The 17,781-nt window shown below is 47.1% G+C and overlaps 1 protein-coding gene across 1 annotated transcript; it reads left to right on the forward strand.

The window, feature by feature from the left end:
* The first annotated feature begins 409 nt into the window (after nucleotides 1–409).
* On the forward strand, nucleotides 410–9,404 carry LOC119394888 (glutamate-gated chloride channel). The gene is made up of 6 exons (XM_037662187.2): nucleotides 410–418; nucleotides 892–1,115; nucleotides 1,702–1,784; nucleotides 3,307–3,441; nucleotides 6,983–7,389; nucleotides 8,736–9,404. Exons 1-6 carry the CDS (start codon nucleotides 410–412, stop codon nucleotides 8,952–8,954), a joined length of 1,077 nt encoding a protein of 358 aa, XP_037518115.1. The 3' UTR covers nucleotides 8,955–9,404.
* The last annotated feature ends 8,377 nt before the right edge of the window (nucleotides 9,405–17,781 follow it).

Raw genomic sequence — 17,781 nt, forward strand, 5'->3', positions numbered from 1 at the left:
TATTTCGGCTGTTGCACCCCTGAGGCAAGCTTAATTTTTTTTTTAATGAGAAAATGCGGTGAGTAACAACGTAATCTGCGCCGAGTTTGATTTCTTTCGTTCGCCTGTTCCATACTGGAATTGCCCACACCACGAATGCCCACACCACGAGACACCAAGACGCCGACTTAAACCAGCACTAATATCATTAGACAATATACCACCACTATGTGTAAAGAAACGTTTGGACCCGTGGTCAAAAAGAACCTTGCGGAAGCGCGCGTTAAAAACATTTAAAAAAGTTTTCTTGAGGACTGCGGCATTTTTGGCCGTTATTAAAAGCATTTTTTTGTGTTATATAAACGTCATAGTGGTATATATGGGATTGTTTTGACTATTATGTTATGTCTGTGCGTGATAATTCATCTAAATGGTGCATGTAACCTACTGACAACTGAAGTTCCCATAAAGAGACATTATTATTTGTATTTTTGATACATTAGTAGTAATACCATGTTGTTATGTAAATTTTTATATTATATGTGCCGCGTATATTTTTATGTTCTGATCTTACTGTGAGAACGCTGTTCTGCATGTAATATTTGGGCCCTGTGTGTCGTGTGCTTGATCCCTTCAAGAGCTAAGGAGTAGCCGGTGGCCTAGTTTTCTGCCAACATGTCCTTACATCGCATGAATAAAAAAAAAACTGTAAAATTCAGTTGCGCTTCAACGTTACTCTTAATTAAAACTAATTCTTCATTTACCTTGAAAGTCAACATTATAGCAAATGCGCCAGGCTAGCCATACGCAAACGGTTGGTTTCACACAAACTCGTGCACCTTTTTTCTCTCTTCTTTCAATCTGCTCCTCCGAATGCAATGCATTAATATCTACTCCCGGCACTCCTCCTAGGACTACACGATTCAGGTCTACTTCAGACAGAGCTGGCTCGATCCGCGACTGGCGTTCGACGACCGCGCTGGCGACGTCCAGTATGTACACCTATACGACGCCGGAAAGATCTGGAAGCCAGACGCGTTCTTCTCTAACGAGAAAGAGGGCCACTTTCACAACGTGCCCCGGCCAAATTTCCTTATCCGCATCTTCCCAACAGGACGGGTTCTCTACAGCGCAAGGTAGGTGATATACCGAAGGCACCAGTGGCGCGTGGTGGTGGGGGGAACACAGCAGGGGCTGCTTCATTTTGTTCTAGATATGCAGTACACTGTTGGAATGTAACTTTCGTAAACAAACTTTCACATTTTTATGTCAACAACGGCAGATTCTGTGCACTTCACTAAATGCAGGATAACAATTAGTGCGGCTTAACAGTTCCCGCAAATACAGTTAGCGCAAATAAAAATAGCAACAAGAAACGATGTGTAAGAGCTGTACAATATCATTGTGTAGTTATGGTATTGCAGGGCTCAATGGGCGTGCCGCGTTCCACAAGCCTTTATTCGCTGCCACTTGCCATAACTTTCGCGCCACAATAACATTCGAAGTTTCAGAATACTGCTGAACGTATACCGATACGTGGGCGTACGTAGAGGACATGCAGTTTTGCGTAGTCTTGGTTGCTACATGTTTCCTTCAAACAACACACACGACACTAAAAGATCTAGAAACTCAGACGAACTTCGTTGTGCTGTTGACTGCGACGTTAGTACATTGACACTGCAGTGATGTTAACTACATGGTTGCAACGTTCGTTTCCATCAGACTCACACTAAAGCTGTCGTGCCCGATGAACCTGAAGAGGTACCCCTTTGACACTCAGAGTTGCTCAGTCATCATGCCAAGCTGTGAGTACTGTAACCTTTCCTGTACTCCACAACCTCCGATAATAGGTCTCGGCATCGTCTTTCCTGTAAAGGTGTTTTGCTGGACACGGTCTTTGTGGGAGGAGTCCGTGAACTCTGCGAACTATACGAACTATACGCAGTGTGAGCGTATGTGTCTGCGCGGTGCTGTGGAGACGCGGGTTCATGTTCATCGCATATTTTCTCTTTTATCATTCTTTCGTCTTTCTATTCCACTCGACGATTGCAAGGTACCAAGCAGGCGCTTTTCTCGTCAATTAGTGTTTTCGCTCTATATTGTCTTTTAATATTCATAAAAGGCAGAAATTTAGGGAAAGATGGAGGTTTAAAGAAATATAAGACCTTAATAATATGTGGGGTTTAACGTCCCAAAACCACGATATGATTATGAGAGACGCCGTAGGGGAGGGCTCCGGAAATTTCGACCACCTGGGGTTCTTTAACGTGCACCTAAATCTAAGTACATGGGCCTCAAACATTTTCGCCTCCATGGAAAATGCAGCCGCCGCAGCCGCGATTCGATCCCGCGACCTTCGGGTCAGCAGTCGAGCGCCATAACCACTAGACCACCGTGGCGGGGCGAAATATAAGACCTTAGAACAGGGGATGTGGCTAGCGACACCTGCTGTTCAAGCATTTTTCATCTCTTTTTATTCGTATTGCACTTAACAGTGTTCATGTGCATCGCTCATGCCTGCTACGCAAGAGATACTCCCTCTCCCCCGTTCTTCACACACACACACACGCACACAAACACACACACACACACACACACACACACACACACACACACACACACACACACACACACACACACCACACACACACACACACACACACACACACACACACACACACACACACACACACACACACACACACACACACACACACACACACAGACACACACACACACACGCACGCACGCACACACGCACGCACGCACGCACGCACGCGCACACACACACACACACACACACACACACACACACACACACACACACACACACACACACACTGTGCTCCTATAATATACGGTTGTCTCCCTAATTTTGAAAGAGTATGCAAAGCGACTTTCATGTTTTTTTTTTCCCGCAACATATAACTATCACTAAAGAATGCAGTCAATTTCAGCTGACGTGAACGTATGTTCATGTGCTCCAGAATAAAATTAATCATTCCGAAACTGCACAGTGTCTTATGAGGCACGCTGTGCCTCATAAGACACGGTGCAGTTTTGACCACTGTGCATTTTGACCATCTACATGGAGTTACTTAAAGTTGAACCGAGGAACGACGTGTCGTGCTTACGGAATCGAGACTGCTCATCTCAATATTGATAAATTCACGTACAGAAAAACCAACGCCTACGAAACACGTATCGTAAAGTTCTGGGGGCTAAACGAGAGCGTAAAGCATCTGTCTCTCTATATTGAAACCTTGGAGAATGTTGTATACATTGTCGTTATGCAACGACTAACGCATCTGTGTTCTTGTACCACAGATAAATACACAACTGAGGACATAGTGTTTGCTTTCCAACTCCACCAGCCTGTAGAGTTTTACAAGGACATCCTCATGAGGAACTACAAATTGACTGGCCACATACTGGGCAGCTGCACAAGTCGAACGATCACAGGTACGTTGACTTTTCTGTAAGCTTCTTCGGTGCAGTAGATTGTTTGACAACTCTGCTCCTGACACCACGTTTAAGATGCTTCCGGCATTTTCCTAGTGTTTCGCACCTTCTCGACGTTGTATACTTTAGTCTCTAAGAAAAAAAAACTGAGTATTTCGAGAGCGTTTCTGCCAGGCAACTATAGTCGTCATCTACTTTCCTTGCGTTATCACCGCGGTGCGTGCTATCAGCGGGGCAAAGCACTCTTGGTTAGAAAGTGGCGATAGCCGAGGTTTCAAGAAAGGAAACGCGAGCAAGCGAGATGACGATTCCGTGGCATAAATACTCTCCAAATACTCGATATTTTCTTAGAGCATAATCTGCGTTGACTAACAGATGGACGCTAAAAAAATAATGTGTTGTGATGTGATAGAGTGATTGACATTTCAAGCCTTCCAGGGTTCGGGGATGTCACGGGCCTTTCATATCATTCGCACTTCTAGACCACGCACCATATATGTACGTGAAGTCTGTTTTTCGTTCGAAAACAGTTCACTTTTACATTTTCCTATATAGAAAGGCTTGCTACTTGCGCCTGTTGGCGCCTGCTTGCTGGCCTGTTTATGAACATAAAAACTCTGCTTAAAGAGAGAAATAGGGGGAACTGTGCATTTTCCTTTTTCTGAGGTCTACTATCAAGATTACTTAGCGAAGCTTCTAATATTCTCAGATTTCAGTGGCGGCGTTGTACGCAAAAATCCCGGCGCCAGCGAGCGTACAGAAATGCGGCCCTCGAAGGTGCCCTCGAAAGAAAGAAAGAAAGAAAGAAAGAAAGAAAGAAAGAAAGAAAGAAAGAAAGAAAGAAAGAAAGAAAGAAAGAAAGAAAGAAAGAAAGAAAGAAAGAAAGAAAGAAAGAAAGAAAGAAGAAGAAAGAAAGAAGAAAGAAAGAAAGAAAGAAAGAAAGAAAGAAAGAAAGAAAGAAAGAAAGAAAGAAAGAAAGAAAGAAAGAAAGAAAGAAAGAAAGAAGTACGTCAGGCACGCACACGCCAAACTTAACTTGCCCCCATTTTCGCGATAAAGCAAGGGCTAATTTTTTTTTTCTTAGGTCGTTGTGAAGACGCTATAGAAGGTCCGAAACGCCGAGAGAAAGAGCGCCGCGGACTGGAGTACTTTTGACCGACGTTGCATTTGACAAATATCGCGGAGAAGGAACACGGATCGACACACTGCAGCACGTAGAAGCATTAATGGAATTCTCGCTTCACGGCACAAACAGCGCTACGCGAATGATGACAAAAGAAGATCTCTGTTTTGTTTTCGCCATTCGGGCTTTCGTCGCTGTCCGCACCGCGCTACGTCTACTGCTGGCAATGAATCGCGAACAAAGCCCCAATTTTCACCTTAGTGAAGTCCGTTTTCACGGGAAACAAATTCTGCAAACATCATTCGAATTGGTAAGTTTGGTCGCGTGTACACGTTATGATCCTAAGACGATGGCGTTATACATATGAAGCATACGGAGTAGTTGCGTTTCAACTCGTTATTAGCGCATTTAATCTTTGTTTTGTTTTAACGTCACAGTGTATATATGTGTGATTATTGACCGTGCTGTCTTCAAGGTAATGTTATGTATGTACAAGGTGACGTTGCCATAAAACGTAACAGAAAGTCTGTTACGTTTTCTGTTAACGTTACCTTGTACATACCTATATGTGATTGTTGACTGTGTTGTCTCAATTGACTGCTATGCATGCCTCTACGCGATAATTCATGTACATGATGCCACCCGCTGACTTCAGAACTTCATATAAGGATACATTATTATTTGTATTTTTGAGACGCCATACTGGAGTGTCGTGGTGTTATTCAAATTCTATATAGCATGTGCCGCGGGCTTGTTATGTTCTGGTGTTACTGGGAGAATGCTGTTTTATATGCTATTATTGGACCCTGTATATTATATGTTCGACCCCTTGAAGAGCTAAGGAGTAGCCGTCACCTTACTTGTGCGCCTACATCTTCGTATACCATGTAAATAAAGAAAAGTCACTAGGTCCCTTATGCATTCACCTAAGACGACTCGAAGGCGAAAGCCATCTTGCTTTTCTTCTCAGACGATTGTATACGTGGTTTTGCTCTGCCTCCGGGATTGGCCTACCTTTGAACAAGCGACGATGTCGTGTGATGACGTCATGATGCGATGTCATTGCGATGTCATGATGACATCACCATGATGATGTCATCACAAGATGATTTTACAGCGAAGGCTGTTATGAGATCATTTCACCGGCCGTTTTTGGCGCCGTAGTTGTCCGCCGCCGCCGCCGCCGCCACCGCCGGTGTCCGTAACCACTATCGCTTGAAATAAGAAAAAAAAAACGAAACAAGAAAAAAATTCCAGGATGGAACGAGGTTCGAACCTGGGCCCTCTGCGTGGGAGCCCAGTATTCAACCTCTGAGCCATTCCGGTGCTTGAAACTGTTTTGCAAGAAGGTCCTATACAGGCTTCATGTCGGGAAGCAACCACATTAACATATGCAATGTAGCGTGGTAGAAGGGTAAAATAAACACCAAGCGTCGCACAACGCGAATTCTGTAATCAGGCGTCACACAATGCGAATTGCGCTACGAGAAGGTTGTTGAATGCTTCCAACCCATTACAAAGTGCTCCGCCATAATTCTTCATCGTCATCAGGCACAGCATCAACAAAAGTGCGCATAATGCCTTACATGCGTTTAGCAGGTACCACGGCTCTCCGTAGAATGACGAAAAAATGGCATAATGCCTGCTTTCCTAGTTCTCAGAAATTACAATGATTTATAGCATAGCGGGTTCCTCGCAAGTGCACTTGTATTAGTTGCCAAGGAATAGAAGTGCATGATCCATTTCCTCGGGGTCTCAGTAAAGTTCTTCGCCGCCCCGCCCCCTCCCACCTCTCCCTCCCACGTCAAAGTATGTTATACAGCATGGTGGGAGAGGGACATAGCGACCGGGCGTCACCTAATGCAAATTACATAACTGGTGGGCCGTTTAAAGCTTCCAACCCATTACAAAGGGTTGAGCCATAATTCTTCATCGTCATCAGTCGTCGCGTCAACAAAGTGCACATAATGCTTACAGACGTGTAGCTGGTGCCTCGCTTCTCCGCAGAATGATGGATAATGGCTTAGTAGGTGCTTCCGAACTTCACAAAAATTGTGATTTATGGCGTAGTGGGTACCTAGCTAGTGTACTTGTATTAGTAGCCCCAAAAGAGCCAATCCCCCTTGTGGGTATGAGCCAAGATCTAGGCGACAAGACAAGACAAGACAAGCTTACAACGGTGCTTTAGAAACGCCGCTCTTCCAGCTTTCGCTGTGACTGTGCTGCGGTTTCAGCGCAGGCCTGGCGTTTTTTTGCCTCTTTTCGTGTTGACGCCGACGCCGCCACCGTCTCTGACGGTCACTTTTCGCGTTTGATGACGCATCTAAGGCTTTCGCCTTAAAAATACTCATCCCACATTAGGAGCACCTGCTCTTATGGTGTGAGAACGGGAAGCCCATCAATCAACTATCCTCGCAGGCGACTACTCCTGCCTGCGGGCCGAGATCTGGTTCCAGCGTATGTCGCGCAGCCTCGACGTGCTCGTCTTCATCCCGTGCGCCATGTACGTGCTCCTGTCCTGGATCCCGCTCTGGCTGGACAACACCGGCGCAGCGACGCGAACGCGCCTCACGGTTCCCGCTCTGGTGCTGATCGCGATGGCTTCGACGGTGTCAAGACTCAGGGATTCCGAATTCCCCCGCACCAGCTACACCAAGGCCGTGGACGTGTGGACCGCAGTGACGCTCGCCTTCGTGATCGCACTCTGGATCGACGTGGCCGTCGTCGAGCTTGTCGTTCGCCGTCGACAAGGCGAGACCGTGAAGAAGATGGAGCCCAAGGTCGACGACGAAAACTTCGAAGACGCGGACGGCATTGAACTGGTGGTTAGTGAGATGCTGAGTTTCTTTCACTATAATTGTTGTGATCATAGGTGTGCGCACAGGGGGGAGGGGCCCTAATCATCTTAGAAGGCGCCAAGTCAGCCCCGTATCTTCACTCAGTCGGACCAGTCCCTTGATCGTTTAACGTGCAGGTTTGTGGAAATGCAGGTTTCTGACGATAGTGGCGGCCGAAGGCTCCTTACGTTGCATTCCGATAACGGTTTGCTTTCCACCTTGAAGTGAGCAGCGCTTCGTTGCTTCATTTGCGTTAGTGCATGCATTGCGAGGCTTGCTTTCTTTCGGACTCGTCCAGCGGGTTGTTGGCGGGGCTGCGGTAAAACTTTGCTCCCCTTAATCGAGAACTCTGCGCACGCTTGTGTTTGTGTTTGAAATGCCTGCCGACAGCATTGAGGATGCAATGGTGCGGCGAGTATCAGTGACCTTTAACAAAGAAGTTCCCCAACATAAACCATCAGTTCACGGCGTTGCGATTGATTATAGTTAGCGTCAACATAAGTTGTGGAGATGCATTCATGGTGCCAAAAAACGCGCTGACTTGGTGCGATCACGAGTAAAGGCGACAAAATGCTTAGGGCGATGGAGTCCACGAACTGAAACATATAGACATGTCGATAAGGGGATATCGTGTACTCTCGGTGTCGCGCACATATCGTGAAATATCGTTAATGTCGCATAGCTTCAGGTATGTGGCCCAATACGAGTCAGTCACTCGCTTTTCCGCAAGAGGTCGAGGAAAACATTACGCCACTGACCTGAAATTGGACGCCGGACCTTTCGATTCAGAGAACGTTGCTGTGAAAACTACTGGATGAGATCCAATAGTAAACGAGCTTTTCGTTACTGCATTGGAAGCGTAAACCTGATGGATGGATGGATGAATAACTTTACTGAGGTCCTTCGGTGCGCGCGATTCGTAAGCGTGATGGTGTTCGGTAATTAAGACACGCTGCATTTTCGCTACGAGGATCGTTTGGTTAGTTAGTAACAACTTTATTGAGGGTCCTGCAGTGCTTGTGCTGACCGGGCCTAAGTCTCCCAGGTGGGGACGTCGAGGCCTTGCCTCTCCGCCGCCTCACGGTCCTGCTGGACGGCCCAGAATCGGTCGTCGGGGCTGGAGCTGCGCAATGAAGCGGCCCACCTCGACGGAAGGGTTTCGGGGTTAGCACCTTTCGGAAATGCGTTACAATCCCAGAGCACGTGTTCTAGTGTGGCCACTTCGGTTTTGCAGCCCTTGCATATATTTGTTGCGTATGTCTCTGGGTAGAACCTGTGGTATTGTACCAGGCTCCTTTCTATAAAAATATTCTCGTCACTCTCATGCTTTGCAGGAGAACTCGAAGGGCAACGCAAAGAACGGGCCAGCGCGGCGCAACGACCAAGGAAGCTGGCAGACCACTATCCGGAACTGGCTGAAGGCACCACGGTCGACAGCCGACAAAGTGGACCTGGTCTCTCGCATTGTATTTCCGGTCGCCTTCTTGCTGTTCGTAGTGATCTACATCCGGAACTACACGGTCAAGGTGGACGTCCCCGAAGAGTGGCTTTGACGCCGTTCGCCAACGTGCTGGAGCCTGCGCGAGCCGGCAGCTGTCCCTGATACGCACCATAGCGCACTGACCGATTGTATGCGCCACCTTGAGCACATAACAAGCCTAGTAACTTTGTAGTTGGACTAAGCATTAGGCAAATGGCAAATGAATGACTGGGCGGTTACTCTCCAGCTGTTCGAGGACGAGACTTTGAGAGTTCTCACCAGATCACAGGTCTTGCAGATGCCGTGTTTGACTCAGGCAAATGCGCAGTGCATGGCAAAAAAAGAAAAAGAAAGGGTGCAACGTGCCTTTGCATATTTAACGTTAGAGAAAGCAATTGTGCACAGACACCGCCCATGGTAACATTAGTGCATGCACAGAATATGCCTGTTTAGTCTCTATTGAAGCTCGGCCGAGAAACGCCTTACAAAAGTGTCTTTTCTTATGCGACTGCTAAGGAATTATAAAAAAAGAATAAATAACTGCTGCAATTTTATGGCTTTCCGAAATGGTTCCTTAATCACTTGTGTGTAAAGCGTACTTGACCTTTGCACTGAAGTGACGTTAAGCAGGCATGAAATCCCGCGAGAGCAAATTCTATGACCCCTTGCTCATGCAGGAAACGAAGGAGTGCGGCGCCTCATTTTGTTACGCGGGCGGGGATGTAGCACAAGCGGTTTAAAAATCCCAACAACCCCAGCCCAAAAAAATAACAGAAAAATTGGCCGCGTATCTGCGTGCTTCGCTGCAAATGTCGTGTAAAGACGATAGAAGAGGCGCTGTGTGAGATATGGACGCCATCTGGCAATACGTCGGGAAACATGAGTGCTGTGTTGCGTGCTGGTAGTCCCGGCGCAGCAGCAGGCGAAGACCTTTGCAGAGAAACGTCCGCACTCAACGAGTACTCTCCACACACTCTTTTATTTACACGTCGCCTGGGTAAAACAGGAACGCCAGAGCGGCGCCCACAACCGGCAGCCTGAAGGCCGCCCACAACGCTGCTTTTTCATTTTTTAAATATTTTTTTTCACCTTCTTGGCCTTCTCAAAACTAAAGTTTTTCAGCACCAACCCATGGCATTCGTACAGTGCAATACAGAACCGAAACCGAAACACAACAATGAGCTCGTGCGAAGGGCACAGAGGAAGGCAAATTTCAGCGCAGTCGCATTTTCAGCTTTGTTGAAACAGCGCTCACTAGACGACGACGAAGTAAAAGAAGGCACAGGACAGGCAGCGCCTGTCCTGTGCCTTCTTTTACTTCGTCGTCGTCTAGTGAGCGCTGTTTCAACAAAGATGAACGCATACCAACTCGCTCAAGCTTCCATTCTTATGCATTTTCAGCGCAGCTTAAGAAACTAGGGTCCTTAAAATTACGTATGTATGCATTTCTATTAAAGGAACACGCCACCTAATACTTACCTAGTGATGTTGCACCTCAGATACGCATGATATTTACTTTTTGATCGACAACGTTCACAAGTATGAACAGCCGTACCAGTTCAAGACGGCTGGCCCTTGGGCAAGTGGTTCAACTTTGGCCGAGTGGCTGAATCGAGGGACGTGCCGACAAACAGAAAGACAGACAGACAGAAAGACAGACCAAAATTTCTGCGTTTAAGTTCCCCAAGAAAGACTATCGTCTTTAAAAAAAATGCTCTGCCATTGAACGTGTATCAACAGTCATGACCTTTGGTTGGTTGGTCTGAAGGCTACGACAGCTGACGGTGCATACAGATGGCCACTATGCGGGAATCTGAAGAGCATCTGCAGATTACCGCCAACATCTACAGAACGCACAAGCTAAATGCTGAATAGCTAATTTCACTGCTCTCTAGCCAGCATATCTTCTGTAACGTGTAAACTTAACATCAACCTAATATACGTCTCCACAAACCAGAATTCACTGCAGAATGTTCAAACTACATGAAACGTTGGCGTCATCTATGTAACAAAGTAACGTGCTGTCATGGCTGCCGTGCTGCCTCGTATGGCTGGGTCGTATGGTTCACTAAGGGTGCACGGCGGGCTTGTTGGTGATTCATAGCATCCAAAGGTATAGCGAATCCAAGACGGGACGAAGAGAAAGACACACAACACACATACACAGCGCTAACTTTCAACAATGTCGTTGAAAGTTAGCGCTGTGTATGCTTGTTGTGGGTCTCTCGCTTCGTCCCGTCTTGGATGCGCTATATACGTTTGGTCGTATGGTTCACAATGTTTACAAGCTTTGCAGCAAGCCAAGTCTGAGTGCATGTAGAAGGTACTTGATTTACACCCTTGATGTCTGTCACAAACAGAAGCTGTAGCTTGCGTTGATTGAATCGCAGTTACTGCGACTACTGAGACCCAGTCAACGCGCTTGACCAAGCCACATCTTCTTTACTCGACAGTTGCAAAGAGGTCATGGTCGCAACGTGTCTCTTGTATTGTGAAGTAACAGTCGTCGCCATTTCAAAACCTTGTATACATCTGGCTTCGCCCGAAAGGGGAGCATGCCGTGGGCAACAGCTTATATTCCTTCGTGCGGCGGAGACGCGGCTTAAGTGGTATAAATTAACATACAACTATATTCCGGACATTGCATCTTTGTACTTCAGCAGCTTGCGCGGGCCCGTTTGGAAGGCCCATATATTTCTGAAATTGTATCTCGCATTAGTCGACGTGTGACCTCGAGACAGAATCGAGGGGTGTTCGTTCGGCATGAAGTAACAAATGCAGAAGTGGTAAATAAACCCGGTCACGTCCAAGTGAGGACGTGGCTGTGCTGGATCCTTGGGAGAGAAAAAGAGAAAAAAAAAGAAAAAAAAAGATCTGCTCAGAGGTTGGCTCGACCTACTGTGTTCCGGCCTTTTATATTGTTGGGTACGACGACAGAAATCTTCGCTCTGCAGTTAGGGACACTTTTGTTCGGTGAAAACAGTCGGTTACCTAGCTGAAGTGTTTTATTTTGGTTTGTACTCGTTCGTTTTGGTGATCGTTTTTTGAAATTGATATCTTTACCACAATACTAACGTCTTATAGCGCAGATGATGCTGAAGTGGATTGAATTAAAGACAATCACAACCCGCCTATTACTATAATATCTTTCTGTTTGTGAAAACCGGTTGATTTTCTGGCCGCCCTTTAGTGTGCCCCACTAGGCTACCAGGTGAACGTCGGAGTAATACAGGGGAGATAAATGTTGTCGCCCGCAGTCAGCTTTGAAGCTAAAGCCTGTTCCACAAGCGCCCGCTGACGAGTACAAAACAAAAGAACATGTCGATGACAGCTTACTTTAATGTGGGCTTCATCCTTTTCAGCATGTATATTTACTATGTTGTCTAAATTCGCCCCACTCAGCTTTCTTCACGTCTACTCCAACTATATCCGAGCAACACGTCTTTTTAATTTATTATTAACTGCTGCGATTTCAACTGTCGAATCGTCGACTATTGGGACTTCGGCTTCATTCGGGCTCTACGCAGTCTCCCTGCCAAAGTGTCAGCCTGTTGCTTTTACTGTGTTGGCATCGTGATGTACAACATTCCGTGCCATGGTGGTGATGGTGGTCGGAAACATTCATTTATATATTTACACTGAGTTAATGGGGTGATTCGGAAGGGCCCGCCGCTCAAAAACACTTGGAGGGATCCCTAGTCCGTGGTCCCTGCAGCAGCTTAGCTCCCTTCCGCGGTACGTATATTACGAGGCCTAATCAAGCAACATTAATGATGTTTGCGTCTGTTAAGTCCTGCCCACCGAAGCCCCATTGCCTCTCCGTGTAGTATTTTGTTCACGTTAACGCATTTATTTCACTGTCCGCCGCGGTGATGTATACAGCGCTCGGCTGCTGACCTGAAAGTCGCGGGTTCGATCACGACCGCGGTGGTCGCTTCTCAGCAGAGGCGAAATACTAGAGGTCCGTGTACTGCGCGATGTCAGTTCATGTTAAAACCACATGGTCTACATTTCCGGAGCCCTCCACTACGGCGTGCCTTATAATCATATCGTGGTTTTGGCGAGTAAAACCCCCAAAATTATTATTATCGCTCATTCTATTGTTAGGGGTTATGAGCGTAACGTACTGCAGAAGCAGATAGTAACGCGTATTTCTTCGTAGCAATATATGCCACTTTTACACAACCGCGTCTGTTTTATGTGCGACAACACAGTACAAATGTGTCACATGGGGTCTGTACCAGCGCAGTGCTCATGAAATCACATTGAATTATAAAAAAAATACTTTGATCATAAGCTTACAGAACACTCACAAGGTCATCGACGTCATATCTCCAGCTGTGGCAATCACACCGATGAATATAGAAGCCACGCTTTTCGGGACATATTTTGTGTTGCTTTGCACACATGCCACAGCGCTACATTTATCGGTATCGTTAGCAATTTTTCCACGTATCATGCGTATATATGTATTCGCAACATGGCAGAGGTGGTACTTGAGCGGTAATCCTGTGCTAAGACGTTTTACTACATCGTACGCTCATAATGTATTCATAATACGCAGAAAAATTGGTGTATTCATTTGGTACATTGAATATGGAATCACAGCGCGTTACTAAGCTCCTGGTTGTTGAAACTGAATCCCCTTCCATAATAATAATAATAATAATAATAATAATAATAATAATAATAATAATAATAATAATAATAATAATAATAATAATAATAATAATAATAATAATAATAATAATTCTTCGCCGTTTTCTGCGTAAGTGCGGCCCGCATGACTTTTTTATCTGACTGGAAGAAACGGGTCACTCCTATGCCGCTTATACGCGGCACGAATTGACTGTGATAGATAACTATGATATGTAAAAAGTATGAACTTTGACCATCGCTGTTTGCAAAGTATATATATGGGCCGCGATTCCGGCACCCGTTCGTTTCTGCATTCCGGCCGTGACGAAACGCGGTTGCTCACGCTGGGATTCGAAGCTGTGACTTCACCCGCCATGATGGATTAGCTGCAATGGCGTGCAGCTGCCATATCAGTAGCAGGGCAATGGTACGATTCCCGACCACAGCGGCCGCATTTCGATGGGCGCGAATGCAAAGACGCCTGCGTGCCTTATTCGATGCACTTTAGAGAACCTTAGGTGTTCAGAATTAGTCCGGAATCCCACACTATACGGCGTGCCTCATAATCATATCGTGGCGGAACGTAAAACCCCAGGATATAATTTTAACCTGCGACTTCGGGTTTAGTGGCTAAAGGACTGGGCTGTCGAATCACCAAAATAGATGTTGCGCTTTTACGTGCTAGACGCATGCTGCAATTACGAGGCACGCCGTAATGAAAGAGAGAGAGAGAGAGAGAGACAGAAGCAAGAAAATGCAGGGAAGTTAACCGGACGCACATTTTGTTTGCTATCCTATGTTGCGGGACGGGATAAACTTAAGGTCGACTGATCTGTGCGATCGCTTGTAGACTTGACGTGCTTCCCTAAGTGTGCGCTTTATTCTATCTCTATCTTTTCTTCTTTCTCACTTCTTTTCACCGTAATGGGGGACTACGGATTAATCTTAATTAGCCGGAGTTCCTTGAAGTGCACCTAAGCCTGCGTACCCGAGCGCTTTTGGATATAGTGCCGTCGAAAATGCAACCGTCGCAGCTGGAAATCGAAACAGCGAGTCGAGTAATTAAGCCACTCGCTTTCTTCGAACTTATTATATTCACGCTCATCGTGAAACAAACTGGCGAGAAAACAGAGGGGTTCCCGGATGCTCCTAGTAAAGCCCCCGAAAAGTAGTTTATTTTAGGGGACTTAGCTCCTAGAAAGACGGACATGTTTGCCCTCCTTCGCACATGGCGGGCGCTTAGAATAGAAACGCACACGGGACGCCAGAGGGCGCTAGTACATATGTAAAAAAATAAAATAAAGACAGAGGTAATAAATACCTGCGAAAACGACGCCGCCGCGGTAGTTGCGGCGTTTGGGACGGGAGTGCGCGGAGAAGGTTTATTTCCGAAAAAGAACACAGGGAATCCTAGGTTCAGTTCCCTCCACGGAATCCGCTGACTGACGCGGAAGGCATGAGAAAGATGTCTTTGTACAGAGCTTGCAGTCCTTATGGTATAATTGCACAGCGTTCCATACGGCGAAGAAGATTAGTTTTTCTATCAATTTCTTCTCGTCTCTAGAGGTTGTTTTCTTCATCCTTAGGCAACCCCTTGATAGAGTACTCGCAGATTGAGAATAGGAAACTGAGGGCTACGTAATGCACGCACAGTCGCGCTCAATATGACTTGCAACACGGGAGCGCGTGGCCTCACAAGCTCGAAAATTGTGCATGGCTTCCACTAGCCCTTATTTCCACAACTAAACGTTGTTTTATCTATTGGGGATGATGCCAAACGAGATAATATCGTTTAGTTGTGCGAATGAGAGCATTTTGAAGCCGTTCGCAATGTTTGAGCATGTGAGGCCACGCGCTGCCGTGTTGCGAGTCATATTGAGTCTGTACTTTCGTTTCCAGCGTCTAGAGTTCGTGTCAGTAAAGCGTAATTTTGACTCGAACACTTACATCAGAGCCAACATTACCTCTAGCGGCCAGGGGCCGAATTCACAAAACTTCTCTTTTGTAAGTGCATTTTCCAGTTGGTCAGACGGCTTCGCTAATGATGTGTCCCGTATCGTGATTGGCTGAAATATTCTCTTACAAAAGCTCCTAGCGTAAGATCAGTGTTCGGACCAGTGTTCGGTGTTTTACGGCTTCGCCTTGTTGGTCATCCTTCTTTCGTTAGGTCTGAGTAGGTAGGTAGACGTGATTTAAAAAAAAAAATGAGTATGCCAGTGTTCGGTAATTCACCCGGTTGGCTTAATGACAACAGGTGAAGATTTGTGATGGGCAGAGAAACGTGCAATCTTAATCGATGCGCTGGCAGAGAATCAAACCAGACAATGCGACAGGGAAGAAAAGCGGGCAGACGAAAAAAAGAATAAAGAAAAAAAAAAGACTTATCAGAAGTCAAACGAAAGCGATCTGGGACTCGAATTAAGAGATTTTAGTGGTGGCTGTATAACCAAGTCACTAGGCAGTGTGTTTCATCTTTTTATAATGTCGGAGCAATGTAATAAGCGAAACTATTATTTCGAATGATTAAGTCGTAGAAAAGGAGTGATTGTCAAAGCATTGCCCGGAGGTCTGGGGCCGAATGAACAAAACTTCTCTTTCGTAAGTGCGCTTTCCCATTGGTCAGCAGGCTTCGCTAATGATATGTCCCGCATCGTGATTGGCTGAAATGTTCCCTTACCGAGGGCACAAACGTTTGTCATTCCTCACTATCAAGAACCTCGATAACCGAAGCACAGCCGACGTGCGAAAAAAAAAATTTGGGGGAGGGGGCGAAAGCTATGCAGGAAAGGGTGTTTGCAGCTCCACTAACGTGAAACCTGTGGAGGGGCGAAGCTTGCAGTGTGCGCCGGTGTTTCCCACAGCAATATCACTGCTGATGGATAATGAGAGACAAAAGAAAGATTAGACACAGAGACCCGCAGTCCGCTTCTAGTTAACGTGCACGCTGCGAATCTTTATTGTTCAACTACGCACAAGAGAAATCTCCCACCGGCACTACATTGCAGGTCAAGATCCAGTGCCTTTATATATGCGGTGGCCGGTGGACGGTCGTGCAGCGCGAGCAGTCGGTTTTTTCAGTCAAGAAATTCGCAAGCAGACGCTGCCTGCGTCGGCGTTGTCTCTCGCGGGCGATGGCGCGTTCTCGTTCCTTGCAAGCTGGTAGTTCAGCGTTCATCGAAGAAAGAGCGTTTCCGTAGTCAACGCGCGCTGTTCGCTCTCTCCCGCCACACGACGAGCGCTGAGGCGGTGGCGCCCTCTCTTGCGCTCAATCAAATGGAGCAGACGACGATGCACACGAGACAGCAGACGACGATGCGCGTTGCACACCGACACGCCGAGACCCTATAAGGTGCTTCGCCCCTAATATCTAAAAGAACCTCTCCGAACACAGGCCTCCGCGCAAGTGCAAGCGATTACAGCGCGTTACGTTTGTGTCGCGCAGGAAATCAAGAGCTGTTCTGGCACCGACATCTCGCGTAATTGAGAGCCAATGCTCTACATAAACAACTTAAGAGCCTGCCCAGTTCGTTGCGCTGTGATTGATGAATCTTAAGAGGGTCAGGCCAGATTATCCCGAGGCGTCCAAGCGTGCTGCTGAGATGATGGAGGATGTTACACGAAGTGGGCAAGCGCGTCACCTCAGAGCGGTGTCCCACCACGGGCGAGCTATCATGCTCGCTTGAGTGCGTGCACGTATGAACGCGGGCGACGCTACAAGCCGCAAGAAGACTCGCCGGCAACACTCTTTCACCTCTATTTCGGCGTCACCCTCCTCTGAGACCCCGGCTCCCAACATGTCGAAGGAGCCGAGGGTACGATGTGGGGGTGGAAAGAAGGGGGGGGGGGGGGACGAGCGTCGTTGTAATAACTGGGGGCAAAAGCCTTGAACTAGGTTGCACGCTGAATACCGCCCCTTGCATTCCAGGGGCAAAGCCTGCAGCAACGCCGTTGTGTCCCCTGGACGCAAACAGCCTACCCGACAAACACGCACCCACGACCTCCTCCCTTCGCCGACATGTGCGGAACACACGGTTGCGCAATCCGCGCGAGTTGCCAACTATACCGCCTTGCCCCCTCCCTGACGCCGCTTTCGCGTCGCCGTCAAGGCGGCCCCAAATCGTCGCGACCAACAGGATATTCGAATTATCGCCGCTTCCGCTGTGCTGACCGAGTTCTCCGGCGCTACACGTACAAAAAGTTGGTCAAAAAGAAAGCAACCCTCAGAAGAGGCCCGTGACGTCCTCTCGGGCTTGATGAGTACG

The sequence above is a fragment of the Rhipicephalus sanguineus genome, chromosome 5 (genome assembly GCF_013339695.2).
Source record: "Rhipicephalus sanguineus isolate Rsan-2018 chromosome 5, BIME_Rsan_1.4, whole genome shotgun sequence".
Taxonomy (NCBI): Eukaryota; Metazoa; Arthropoda; class Arachnida; order Ixodida; family Ixodidae; genus Rhipicephalus; species Rhipicephalus sanguineus.

Excerpts from the sequence above, each read along its gene's own strand:
- LOC119394888 (XM_037662187.2), top strand. Across the intron at positions 1,116-1,701 it reads CGGGTTCTCTACAGCGCAAG|ACTCACACTAAAGCTGTCGT; the intron begins GTAGGTGATATA and ends CGTTTCCATCAG. Across the intron at positions 3,442-6,982 it reads CACAAGTCGAACGATCACAG|GCGACTACTCCTGCCTGCGG; the intron begins GTACGTTGACTT and ends CTATCCTCGCAG.